We start from the raw sequence: 14103 nt of genomic DNA on the forward strand, positions 1-14103 counted from the left end.
TTTAATACAAAATTGTATATATTTATTTAAAAGCCTGCATTTTCTTCCCTGGACTTAAAACAAAGCACAGCATGTTGAATCCTGGCCATATGACTTAATATGAAATTTCTCTTTACTCACATGTGAATTTGGGGTGGGGATGGGCATCAGATTAGGTTCTTTTTTTTCATCTTTAAGATTATTTCAAGGTCAAGTTATTTGCTTTGTTAGTTTTTCAAATATTTATTGGCTAAAATGAGGATAATTTAGAAAGAAAAATCATGTTTCAATAATATACCTTTGTGGATACTGAGGTTTTATATATATTGAGGTTTCTGTATTTACTACCTACATCCAAGATGCTTCTTTGTTGCTATGTTACATTAAAGTTTAACTGAATTATTAACAGGATATTCTAAGCTTGTTTCTGAAGCTGATTACAGTTATTTCTCTTTGGATGAAGATCAGATGCACCATGCCCTGCACCCAGGAGATTATGAATACTGTAAAAGACATTTTTTAAAAAACTCTCTCTCCAGCCTAGATGGAAGGACCCTTATCAGGTACTCCGCACAGTGAAAGTGAAGGGAGTTGACTCCTGAATTCATATTCCCCACTTAAAAAGGGCCTCCGCACCAGACTGCTCTATAGAGAGGACTGCTAACCTCAAACTCACCTTAAAACAACCATCAAGCCAGGTAGAGAAGATGACAACAACAGTAGACAGGTGGCCCGCAAATCCAGACTAGATCTGGAAGGCCCGTCCTACTAGTTCAATTGAACTGTTTGCTAAATGTTTGTCTCCCTATCAAAATTGAAGGTTACTGTTTTGCTTTTAGCTATATTTTTGCCCCAATGTTCAGGATGGAAAAAAAATTCTTTAGTAAAGTTATCACAGAGTATAGCTACTGGGGGAAAATCTAACCAATTGGTGGACCTGTCGTCAAATTCCTTGGTCAATACAAGACTGATATAAGCCCCTCATAATACGTATCACTGACTGTTCAGGTTTTCCTAATGTGACCACTCACCCAGACTAACCTCTCTCTGGCCTAATCTTTCAGGTTCAAACTTTTCAACATATTAATATGTCCATCCCTTGTCGGATACTATCCTCAGTCCTTAGAGACCGAGCACAACTTACCCTAGGGCCCCTTGATCTGTCCCTTACTTAACTGAAAAATGTCTTGAAGAGAAAAATGCGAGTAAATTATGTCAGCAACTACTGTATATTAAATACCATGCAAATGACTTTTGGAAAGTCTACGAGAGAAGTGATCCATAGTTTAATATTGTGTTGACAGGCTTCTCTGGTGGCGCAATGGTTAAGAATCCATCTGCCAATGCAGGGAACACAGGTTCAAGCCCTGGTCCAGGAAGATCCCAACATGCTGCGGAGCAACTAAGCCCGTGCGCCACTACTGAGCCTGCTCTCTAGAGCCCGTGACCCACAACTACTGAGCCCGCGAGCCACAACTACTGAGCCTGCATGCCACAACTACTGAAGCCCACGCGCCTAGAGCCTGTGCTCCACAACAAGAGAAGCCTGCGCATGGCAATGAAGAGCAGTCCCCACTCACCGCAACTAGAGAAAAGCCCGTGCGCAGCAACAAAGACCCAACACAGCCAAAAATAAATAAATAAAATAAATAAATTTAAAAAAAATTGTGTTGACAAAACTCCCAATTCATGAGGCTATCAATGAGAGCACTCTGGGAGGGATCACCTGTGCTCCCCCAGGTTTTGTCGTCATAGGTGGTATTGGAATTGACCCACCTTCCCAAGGATGGGCACATACATTTCTTAAAAGCTGACAAACAGAAGGTTTACTCTTATTGGGACATTATGTTACTCCATTGTCTGTACATCAGGAAATAGACGAACCTCCTTTGTCTCTTCATTACAGAGTCAAGAGAACCATGTTAGCAAGATACTAAGATACCTGGTGGCAAAATCTTTGGGGAATATTAATTCCTAGTGCAGGAATGTACGGTTTACATATTGTTACAAAAAAGATGATCAGAAATCTATCCGCCACCATTGGTTAAATAGCCAAAGAGACGGCAAAAAGCATTGCAGCACAACAGACATCCCTAAGTTCCTCAGCCCAAGTAACATTAGACAACAGGGCTGCCTTAGATTCTCTACTGGCTAAACAAGGGGGTGTTTGTGTTATTATTGCTCATACTGTTTGTTGCACTTATATCAGTACCGCTGGAGAAACTGAGATGCACCTGGAAAGAATGTCCCAAAAGGCAAAACGGTTATAACATATAAGAGAAACTGACCCTTTAAATGATCTGTTTCGTTGGCTCCCCTCAGAAATAGGCAACTTTTTTGCTCTGCTTTACAGATGATTATCATTTTCACAATGTGTATTATTATTCTTTTCCTAGCCGTCAGGTTACTCATGACATGCATCACTGCTTGCTTTAGGCCTACTGCTCAAAGCACATGTACAATGTTTGCATGACAATTTGATACAACTGAAAAAACATATCGCCTATAAAATGTTTCCCAATTAGCATACCTCTGTACTTGTTCACTATGTCTGCTTAGTGTCCCCCTAATGTGGATAACTAGGCAAATCTCCACACATATATAAACAACCAAAAAGAGGCCAAGCACCGAGGGACATGATGGACACAGGGCAGGCGGCAACCACCCTGACGTCAAGGGACAAACATTTTGATCGTCAATGCTTTCTACTGAAAGATTTATGATCAAAAGAGGCCATTAACGCAAGATTTTTCACAAACTGAGACATGGAGAAGTCATTCTGGCTTATACATGATTTAACTTGAATTTTACACTAACTAAAACAGTCTGTTTGTGGCTTATCAAACATACATCTGCTTTAATCATTAAAGAAAAGGGTGCACTGACCAAAGTAAAGAATGTCCATGTTAATTTCCATTCCCATCAACAGTGCAAGAGGGTTCCCTTTTCTCCACACCCTCTCCAGCATTTATTGTTTCTAGATTTTTTGATGATGGCCATTCTGACTGGTGTGAGGGGATACCTCACTGTAGTTTTGATTTGCATTTCTCTAATGATTAGTGATGTTGAGCATCCTTTCATGTGTTTGTTGGCAATCTGTATATCTTCGAACCTAGGGGCAGGACAGGAATAAAGACGCAGACGTAGAGAATGGACGTGAGAACACGGGGAGGGGGAAGGGTAAGCTGGGACGAAGTGAGAGAGTGGCATGGACATGTATACACTACCAAATGTAGACTAGATAGCTAGTGGGAAGCAGCCGCATAGCACAGGGAGATCAGCTCGGTGCTTTGTGACCACCTAGAGGGGTGGGACAGGGAGGGTGGGAGGCAGATGCAAGAGAGAGGGGATATGGGGATATATGTATACATATAGCTGATTCACTTTGTTATACAGCAGAAACTAACACACCATTGTAAAGCAATTATACTCCAAGAAAGATGTTAAAAAAAAAGAAGAATGTCCATGTTAGAAATAAGGATCAAATGCCTCCTTTCCTAGGATGCCAAAGCTGCTACTCCTTCAATGATAAGACTCCCTTCCTAGGCACCAGGCGCCATACTGACTCTCTGTGTACATGTTGGTCTGTTTTTTTTAACCTTGCAGAAATCCACCTTTGACCTGTTTGATGTTCTTTGTTCTGACAAGACATGAAACTGCTGAAAACCACACTCCTCTGGAGCAGTGCCTCAGAGTTGTCTGAGAGGCCGTCTCCTGGGCAACAGTCCTCAGTTCGACTCCAGGAAAGCTCTTTTCTACCCCTATTATAGACTGGTTTATTGATTACTTCCCTCGACACTGCCTATGTCACTGACTGCAAAGGCGGCATTTATCACGGTCAAGCCTGGCAGCTGGAGTGTACTGGTCCTTCCCAGCATCCTGGGGGTCAGCTCCACCCATAAAGCTTAAGAATCGTTTGCTTTTCCCCTAGCTGCTAGCACAGCATCCAGAACTTGCATGAGACTGAAGGAATGAGAAGAAAGCCCTCCTAGTTTGATGTCTTCTCAGCAAAGCACAGCCCAGGGAGCCGTGGCGAGACGGCTGCAAACGCAGGCTGGGGTTTTGCAGCAGTTTCCTGTGTGTGTGTGTGTGTGTGTGTGTGTGTGTGTGTGTGTGTGTGTGTGTGTGTGTGTGTGTGTGTGTGTGTGTGTGTGTGTGTGTGTGTGTGTGTGTGTGTGTGTGTGTGTGTGTGTGTGTGTGTGTGTGTGTGTGTGTGTGTGTGTGTCTAAAATCTGTAAATACCTGAATCCGAAAAGGAGCCAGCCGGTAATCTACAATAGTATAGCCCACGTGCCTGAAAGATCTCGTGCGCAAGCAGAAAACTCATAATGATGATCACAGTGTGCTTTGCATCTAGTCAGATGCACTGTAGTTAGTCTGTCTGCATTCGTGCATCAACTAATATTCACTGAGCATCTATTCTGTCTAGGTATATATTACCTCCTCTTCGTACTCTGTTGCATCTCCTCTCAGCTAGATGCTGGGCACACAGTGCCGAACAAGACACTATGGGGCTGGGGGCCACGGCCCGAGGACCTGGGGCCACCACCACTGCCACTGCTGCTGATGACATCCCATCCTCCATGACATCTGCGTAATGCTCTGCTCTTCAGAGAGCACGTTCACACCTCCTCCTTTGGTTGAGCCCCACAATAACGTGTCTGATTTGACAAGGGACAGCTGGCTAATGAAGAGAGGGCACTGGGTCCACATGCAGCTCGCCCTGATTTGGCCCAGGCTCATCACCTCTGCCCCACACAGCCTCCAGTCAATGACTCTAAAACCTGAGAGGCAGAGTTACTGGTAGTGAGAGCTCGCTGGTCTCCAGGGGACAGTCATTAGTATAACTGACAAGAAACAGAAGTGGACTCCCGAAAGGACCCTGCTATGTTAGCAGGAGCTAATAGATAAAAAGCAGCTGTAGATGAGGCCCTCCTGCACTCAGCAGAGGTTCAAAGTAACTAAGAAAATGACGAGAAGCACATAGGAGGATATGCAAAATATTGCCTGGGATGAACAGAACAAAATATGACACTTAAAATGTCGAGTGAAGTAAGGTCCTTCTCAACATGGAGAAAAGGTTCCCAAGGTGGCTGTGCAGTTGTCTGTTTAGGATAAGAAGTTATAAGTCTTTGGGTGCAAGGGTCTAAAAAGGGTGTTCTTTCTATGAGGTTACCTCTAGAGAACAAGAACACAGCCCCACCATGAGATAAGTACGACCGTCTATCAGCTTATAAAATGGAAGACTCCTACAGAGTGACGGCAATTCAGTCGTGGCCAAGTATTTCCAAGGACTAAAACTGCTATTTCCAAGAGTGTTCACATAGCTGAAGGTCCTACATATCACGGAGAAGGAGTGCTTCCTAAACCAAAAGCATAAATGACGAGGCTTAGAAACAATGACCTACCCAGTAGCCACGAGCATCCCAGGAACCCAAGCTGTCAAAAGGACTCAGGAGCCAAACTGAAGTGGCCAATAATGGATAAATGGTGCCACGTACCATAACTATCCCAGACTGAAACATACCAAATACACTTAAATTCATAACGGCACCAAAAACACCACCACCGGCAACCGATCATTGTTAAAGGGAGCAGAGAACGAACTCACTATCTGGGAAACTGGTAAATAAAGGGAAAGAAGCTAAGCATTTATCTTGGTTAACTCTACCATATGACTGGGTAACAAAACAGTATACTATTTGGGTAACAAAAAGTAGATGAAGGGAAGTTTCTCTTTATAGAAGTACTATATCTGATAAATGAAGAAAGGCTAAAATAGAAAAACCAGTCCCCGTACGGATCTAAGTGTTGGGCAGTGACGGCTCTAATGGCATAGACAGTGAGACAAGCAGACCTCATGTGTCTCTTGTAGGAAGAGGAGACCAATACACACAGAGGCGGAAGCGGATCTAGATCCCAAATTACATTACAGGAAATATGGGGGACAGAGGGACGTGTTAAGCAACACCACAGAGATGCACTCACAAAAACCCAGAGTGTGGAAAATGCTCTGGGAAAAATGAAGCAGCTTGTTCAACAAATGAACTGCCAGCGAGGGTGGCGTGTGTTTGCCTGTGTGTGGAGGGAAAGAGAGAGAGGGGGGGAGAGAGAGACAGACAGAGAGAGAGAGAGAGAGAGAGAGGGCGCCTATGGAGTAAAAGAGACTTATGAGTACAAAATGTGCATATGGGGACTTCCCTGGCAGTCCAGTGGTTAGAACTCCGAGCTTTCACTGCTGAGGGTGTGAGTTCGATCCCTGATCGGGGAACTAAGATCCCGCAAGCCATGAGGCGTGGCCCAAAAAAAAAAGAAACCAACCAAAATGGACATACGATCAATGTTCCTAGCAGCATTATTCATAATAGCCAAAACACAGAAACGATCCAAATATCCCCTAACTGATGAATGGATGAACCAAACGTGACATATCCGTAAAATGGGATACTATCTAGCAGTTAAAAGGGAATAAACTACTGATACACATCCAGTAACATGAATAACCTCACAAACATTATTTTAACTAAAAGAAGTCAGAGGCAACAGGTGACGTGTTGAACGACTCCATTGACATGAGATGTTCAGAAAAGGCCATTTATGTTGCCTAGGGCTGGGGGTGGGAGTAGAGATTAATTACTAATAGGCAGGGAGGGAACTTCTGGGGGTGATGGGAAGGTTCTAAAACTGGCTGGTGGTGATGGTCGCACAACTCTACAAATTTACTAAGAATCACTGACTTGTACATTTCATGAAGAGTAAAATATTGTATGTAAATTATACCTCAATAAAGCTGTTTAAAAAGGGTCCTCATATTCTTTAGATCTCTCTAGTTATTAACATTAACAGATGAAAGGATAAGACGTCTGGGAGCGGCTTCAGAAACAACATGGGAGGGGGCAGTGGGTGGGGCTATGGGTGAGCAAAACGGCTAAGAGTCGATAATTATTGAAGCTGGGTGATGGGTACGTCGGGGGTTCATTATGCTATTCTGTCCAATTTTGTCCCTGTTTGAAATTTTCTGTAATAAAAAGTTAAAAACACACAAGTAAACTGCTCCAAAGGCACCTGGCAAGAAAGCATGAGTGCATGAGAGGCTATTATAAATATAATAAAGGTGCTTTTTGACATGCTGAAACAAACAAACAAAAAAACCCACACAAGCATAGTGACCCAAAGAAGGGAGGTTGAGAACGCCCAAGTGCCACAATTATGTGCAGATATAGTTTAAATTTCGCTCTTGAGGGGGCTTGTGAATGTTTTTTCTTTACAGACATCTACAGAGAACTTCATCAATCTGTCAGAGTGAATGGACCGTATTCTAACCTGGTGAGTAACGCATTACAGACAGCTGTTCATTTCCATCCGTGTGGACGGTGACCAAGTCTTTCGTTTCTGTGTCAAACACGAACCACCTGTTGTAAACATGGGGAAAAGTACAAATCAATTGTTTAGCGATAAAATGAAGTAAGACTACTACAGTCACAGCAAGGCTATTAAAAAAAATTAACCTAAGAGCTTAAAAATGCTCTGTATTTGCTTAGTAAGAATTCTTATTCCCAGCTTTCATTTAAAGAAAATTTCCTACATATGAGCAGTTCCTAAAGATAGGAGCAGCAAACTGGGTACTACAGGAAATGATTCAGTTACTGATGCTATGGCAGGGTTCCCTGATGTTTGAGTTTTGTCACTTACACATTAAAGGAGAGAAAGCCCTGGGCAGGGAAGATGAACCAACACCTACCCCCAGCCTGTGGCCAGAGGAAGCAGCAAAGGGGCCACTGCACACGCTCACCCAGAGATCTGGCCCAGGGCAAGGCAGGATGGGTACAGGAGGATGGGGCCAGGACAACCTCCAGGGCTGCTGCAAGCAGAGCTGGGCCAGCACCTGACCTTCTGTGATGCGGGTGTGCAACCAGCTGGGTGAAAGAAATGACCCAGAGAATGGCAGAAGGGCGAGTAGAGGACTGGCCTTTGAATTTAGCCTCTCTGGGCTCAGTTTCCCCAACTGTAAAATGGGAATAAAGGCCCAGAATGACTTTGCAGGCCCAGCGTCCAATCGGTCAAATTATAATGGACACGGAAGTGCTCAGAATCCTCTAATCAGGACACGGTACTCGGTCAATGTTTGTTACATGGCGGGAAGATTGAACTCTCCTGCCCACGTGTTCTCAAGTAGTGGCAGTGAGTGGGACCCCAGTGTTTTCAGGGATGAAAAGGAATGTGGACTCCCTGCTGCTGCCGTTTCAGACCTTGATGACACACCCATCAGCGTGTCCATCGAGCCAGAGTCACCATCCACTCCGGGCCCTAGTCGGCACCACTCAAGGGGGACTGGCTGACCCCTGACGTCTGGATTTGGCGTCTCAGCGTTGCTCCCTTGCATCTTTAACAACCATTTACCTTTAATGTGTGCTATTTAACTTTTTAAAAAATATATAAATTTAATTAATTTATTTTTGGCTGCCTTGGGTCTTCGTTGCTGCATGTGGGCTTCCTCTAGTTGCAGCGAGCGGGGGCTACTCTTCATTGCAGTGCGCAGGCTTCTCATTGCAGCGGCTTCTCTTGTTGCAGAGCACAGGCTCTAGGCGTGCGGGCTTCGGTAGTTGTGGCGCGTGGGCTCAGTAGTTGTGGCTCACTGGCTCTAGAGTGCAGGCTCAGTAGTTGTGGCGCATGGGCTTAGTTGCTCCGCTGCACGTGGGATCTTCCCGGACCAGGGCTCGAACCCGTGTCCCCTGCATTGGCAGGCAGATTCTTAACCACTGCACCACCAGGGAAGCCCCTGTGCTATTTAACTTTAACAGAGGTCAGAATAGAAGAAGCAGAGAGACCGGGCTGTCTGGGCTGTGCCTTTGAAACATCGTGTTAAACTGCCCCATCGAGAGCTAAGCCTGGTACCAGGACCAGGGGTGGGGGAGGCATAAACAGAGGGGAAGGATTAAGTTGCATGTTCCATCTCTCTTCCTCCTACAGGGCACTGTCTGTGATTCTGAGCAGCTGGCAATGTCCCATACCCTGTCCTGCCACACAGACTCAGCACGTAGCTGACGGCAGTAACTGGCTGGCAGCCGTTCTTCAGAGCCCGCTGAGTTGGAAGCTTCATTTGTCTCTAAGAGAGGTCAAAGGAGTGTGTGTGAGTGTGTGTGTGTGTGTGTGTGTGTGTGTGTGTTTGTGTGTGTGTGTGCAAACATTTTCACGAAGGATTCTGTTGGATACAAGGTGCCCAACTCTTAAGATGTTGCCACCTATGACTTATAAATGGTTACTCTTTCTTTATACATACTCTAAGTTCCTAGCAACAGAATCGAAGTGGTATTCTTTTTTTTGAAGCATAGTTGCTGTACCATATTTTATAAGTTACAAGCGTACAATGTAGTGATTCACAATTTTTAAAGCTTACACTCCATTTATAGTTATTATAAAATATTGGCTATATTCCCCATGGGGTATAATACATCCTTGTAGCTTACTGTATACCTAATAGTTTGCACCTCTTACTCCCCTACCCCTGTGCTGCCCCTCCCCACTTCCCTCTCCGTAAGTGGTACGCTCTTTAGAGAGGAGGGGATCACCAATGGTATATGAATTAAGCTATAATACGTGTAGATACTATGACAAACAATATAAAAGTATAATCGAATCTTATGAAACAATGATATAATAATAACCACCGAAATCGCCTGCCAGGCGACCCCAGGAGCTGCTTCATCCATTGTCTCCCTCAGTCATCAGCGTACGGCCAGGCAGATATATCGTCACAATTTACAGAGGAAGAAACAAACTCAGAGAGGTCATGTAACTGGCTCAGAGAGACACTGCGGCTAAGTGGTGAAGCTGGGATTCAAGCGCAGAGCTAGTGCCTCGCATATCAGAGGCGCTTTGGCAAATAAGTGTTGGCTGAATTCAACATGAGGCTCAGGAGCTGGGCAGTTTCTCTGACAGGGCAGCAAGAAAAAGCATTTAAAATTCGCACTGCTTTGAAATGCTTTGTTGCCCCATTCCAAAGTTGAGAAGCCCCACAATCCTGTGTGTGTGGAGCTGGGGCCTCTTCTGGGGGAGGGGTCCACAGCTTCCCTCGGCTTTTCCCAAAGTCCAAAACGTGAAGGGCCACTGCCTCAGGTTTCACTTTCGAGTTCGGACTTAATTCCCGGCAAGTCATTAGGAGCTCAGAGAGGCAGCCAAGAGCTACCCTGTGCCTGTCGCTGGGGAAACACAGACAACAAGCCTCTTTCCCATGAACTTTGAAAGCACAAGCCATGCTGACATGCACTTACCTCCCAGTCAGTGTTCCGACTGCAACCACAGACCCTGAAGGATGAAAACCAGAAGACTGAGCTGGATCCTAAAACATTGTAAAGGAAGTGTAAATTGATGGCCAGACACAGTGCGATCACAAAAAACACACACAAGCACAGCTGTAATCCCTTAGGGCTACGTGGCCCCATTTAAAAAATCTCTTTTCTCTCCAGAGAGGAAAACATTTTCCTACTTTAATGAAGGTCATGTCTCAATAATACTAAATTTTTATCCTCTTATAATTTTTCTCTTTCTGTCTTATAGCCTTTCACAGCTACAGTAATCAGATGACAGATCAACAAAGACACGCTCCTCCTCCAGGTCTTGGAAGTTCCTTCAGTTGACCCCCATGCTGAGTGGGAAGCTTGTGCTCCATCCGTCTGGAATTACGACCCCTGCACCCAATGCCATCAGGTCGATACTGGGTAAACGCCCCCCACTGGGTGCAAGACACCATGGTAGCCCTAGACGGATCTCAAGATGAGCAGGGCACATTCCAGGTTTGGCTCTAGTGGGACACGTACGTGTTTGTTCCTAACAAGGTGAAACGAGACTGATGAGAGAGGTAAAAGGAGCTGGAGACGGAGCATTAGGTGAAGTCGGACGGGGAAGCTGGGCCGAGGCATGCTGGTGCTGGAAGCCTTTGACTCGGGCCTTCCGGTATAGGTGAAGGTGGACGTGGACACACCAATATTTTTTTTGGATCGCGTGTTAAGGGGACAAAAATATGGTCAAGGAGGTAGAAGCAACACAGTTTGGGGCATGTTTGAGGAATGGCAGGTAGAGTCAGCGGGTTTACAGGGTGGGGAACGGGAAAGCGGAGGATGCTAGTAATGTGGGCTGCACTGCCACGTCAAGGGCTGTGATCATCGGGAAAAACACAGTGAGAATAACTGCTTCCTTTCACTAAAAAGAATGACGTGATCAAATCTATGTCTTAGATCACTTGGTAGGAGTGCTCAGGACGAACTGAAGTGAGAAGAGATTAATCACAGGAAGACCAAGAAAATAGGAGTACTGGAAATGGAAATGGAAGGAGGCACTCAGGTACCACTGGAGAACCCGAAAAAAAAAGAGAGAGACCAGAGAGAAACTCTTCAGGGACTGATGACGTTACTGCGTTGCTTTTCCAAAGCGGGAGCTGTGATTAAGCTCAGGGCCTCCACTGACACACAGAAAGAAATCATGTGCACTTGAAGCTTTACTGCCTAGTTGATTTGAGGCTCATAACGTTTTTGAGATGAAGACACTTGAGCGTTTCTGTCTAGTGGCCAGTGGGTAAAGAAGCTACGGAACTGCAGATCTTTCTGGGCTCCAGTTTGGCGCCCGTGCCCTGATGCCAGGCTGGTGATGGAGTAACCGGCATTGCTTTTGGCCAGACTGCCATGTAGACCGAGGCCGCAGGGAAGGCTGCTCTCCTGGACCATCACTGTCCCTGCTGCATCAGTGGCTGTCAGCTCTGCACCAGCCCTTCATGTATTCGCCATTCCATCTGATCCTCCAAGCCCCCACCAGGGGACGGTCACGACATGGGACGCCACTTCCTGTAGCTATGCCCTGCCACCTGGGCCACTCCCGCTCTGCCCTCTGGTGGCGGTGTCACCCCCAGGCCTGTCATCTCAGTGATCAGCTCCCCCAGTGACCAGCCAGCTCCAGTCTCTTACAGACCTTCTCCAAAAGCAAAGGGCAGGGGCTTCCCTGGTGGTGCAGTGGTTAAGAATCCGCCTGCCAATGCAGGCGACATGGGTTCCAGCCCTGGTCCGGGAAGATCCCACATGTCACAAAACAACTAAGCCCGTGTGCCACAACTACTGAAGCCCGTGCGCCTAGAGCCCGTGCTCCGCAACAAGAGAAGCCACCGCAATGAGAAACCCATGCACCGCAACGAAGAGTAGCCTCCGCTCGCCGCAACTAGAGAAAGCCAGCGTGCAGCAACGAAGACCCAACGCAGCCAAAATTAAATAAATAAATAAATTTATTTATTAAAATAAGCGAAGGGCAGGAGGGCCAAAACACGGGCCCAGCACAGCAGGAAATGCTGGCAACTCTGTGGGGGCCGAAAGGAGGACGTGTGGGGTCTACAGAGGGGCAACCCCTTGCCTGGGGCTGGATGTGTCATTAAGGGCATAAGTAAGATGGGAGGTGTATTTCACTCACTACAGTAGGATGTGGCAGGAGACCCTGACTTTGGGACTCAGGCTGAGCTGGGGGTGAACACTGGCTCCATCATGGATTCAGGGACCTTGGTGAGCTATTGACTTACCTAAGCTTCAATTTCCTAATCAATAAAATCAGGGTAAAAAACTTCAACCTGCAAGGCTGCTGCAAGGATTAAGGATAATACATGTACAATGCTTGGTATGCAAACAGTGCTCGATAAGTGCAGACACTGCTGTGTGGTATGTAGGGAAAGGATACTTCAGCACTCTGATGTACAACTGGAGTTCCGTTTGCAAAGGTCACAGACACGCTGACTTTAAACTTTACCATCAGACTCAAAGCGCAGAGATAAATTAAACTGTACGCTGTTAGAATAGTTAATAAATCCTCATTCAAAAGGTACTCTGTAAATAGAATGCAGGCTCATAACGAGGGTTTTTCAGCCTTTAAGCCAGAAGAGATTGCACTTGGGAAACCCAGCAACCAACTCGGAAAGGCTCACTTGCTGTCCAAAAATGCAACAGCAAACTTCCGAACTACACGGATGAGACCACTTGAGGCAATGTTTAAAGCAGTGCAATTTGAAGGAGATAAAGTAAGTGACATTTGCTTTGGGACGAATTTATATCACTATTAATCTCATGCAAAAAGAAAAATCAACACGTTCCAGATGAATTTTTATAAGAAAGATGGTATATAACATGCATGTCTACCTCTATTATTTTGTTCCAGACAGGCCGGTGACCAACAGCGTCCCACAGGGTGGCGTGCCTGTCATGCCCACAGGTCAAGAACTGAGGTTTTGAGGCGTGGACGGCCAGTCCCCAGAGCTCATCAGTGTGACCCTACAAAGAACCGAGACAAACAGAAGCTCTGAAATATTACAGCCAACACCCAGGAGCCCTGCAGGACCATGAACCATGGCTTACTGCACACGCTGGAATTTCTCCCATCTGTTTTTCTTCCTCGCTGACTGAAGCCGAGGAAGGTGATGTTAGTGTAAAACACAGGAAAAATCTCCTCTTTGTAAACTCTGTCTTATGTTCTACTATTGCACAGAATGAACGTGTTTGGTGGGCTGGCTGGGCTGGCGCGTACCTGAGTGATGGGCGTGAAGTCTCCGGACAGTGTGCCCTGTAGGACGAAGTTTCTGGTGGTGCCTATCAAGATCACATCGCCTTTCCCCTCAGCCACTGTCCGTATGGGACCAAACTGTTCTGGAATCTGCATGGAAAAGATTTCAAATGTCATTAAATGCTTAGCTCCATCATTCAAAATACTTGTTTACTTATCATGATGACAGCTCCTATCACAATGACATACACACATGCATGTGCTATGGAAAGAGAGAAAGTACTTGAGTGAATGATCCCAAATCTTACATTTAAACTCCAAACATTTAATATACCTAAAAAAAAATCAGCAATCGTAAGGTTTTTTTTTTCTTTTTTATACATTTATTTAGTTAGTTAGTTTTGGTTGCATTGGGTCTTCATTCATTGCTGCGCACGGGCTTTCTCTAGTTGAGGTGAGCGAGGGCTACTCTTCATTGCAGTGCGCGGCCTTCTCATTGAAGTGGCTTCTCTTGCTGTGGAGCACGGGCTCTAGGTGCGCGGGCTTCACTAGTTGTGGCTCACGGGCTCAGCAGTTGTGGCTCATGGGCTCTAGAGC

The 14103-nt window shown here is 45.7% G+C and overlaps 1 protein-coding gene across 4 annotated transcripts in view; it reads right to left on the reverse strand.

The window, feature by feature from the left end:
- Window positions 1-14103, reverse strand: part of EML1 (EMAP like 1) — a 197211-nt gene that overhangs the window by 14221 nt on the left and 168887 nt on the right. For 3 of the 4 annotated variants that reach the window (XM_060161649.1, XM_060161470.1, XM_060161561.1), the window contains 4 exons: window positions 13531-13656; window positions 13146-13277; window positions 10251-10318; window positions 7303-7391 (listed from right to left, as the gene is read on the reverse strand). In XM_060161649.1, coding sequence (XP_060017632.1) covers window positions 7303-7391; window positions 10251-10318; window positions 13146-13277; window positions 13531-13656 — 415 coding nt within the window. The remainder of the gene's footprint in view (window positions 1-7302; window positions 7392-10250; window positions 10319-13145; window positions 13278-13530; window positions 13657-14103) is intronic. The other variant, XM_060161729.1, reaches the window with a different exon arrangement.

The sequence above is a fragment of the Lagenorhynchus albirostris genome, chromosome 1, assembly GCF_949774975.1.
Source record: "Lagenorhynchus albirostris chromosome 1, mLagAlb1.1, whole genome shotgun sequence".
Taxonomy (NCBI): Eukaryota; Metazoa; Chordata; class Mammalia; order Artiodactyla; family Delphinidae; genus Lagenorhynchus; species Lagenorhynchus albirostris.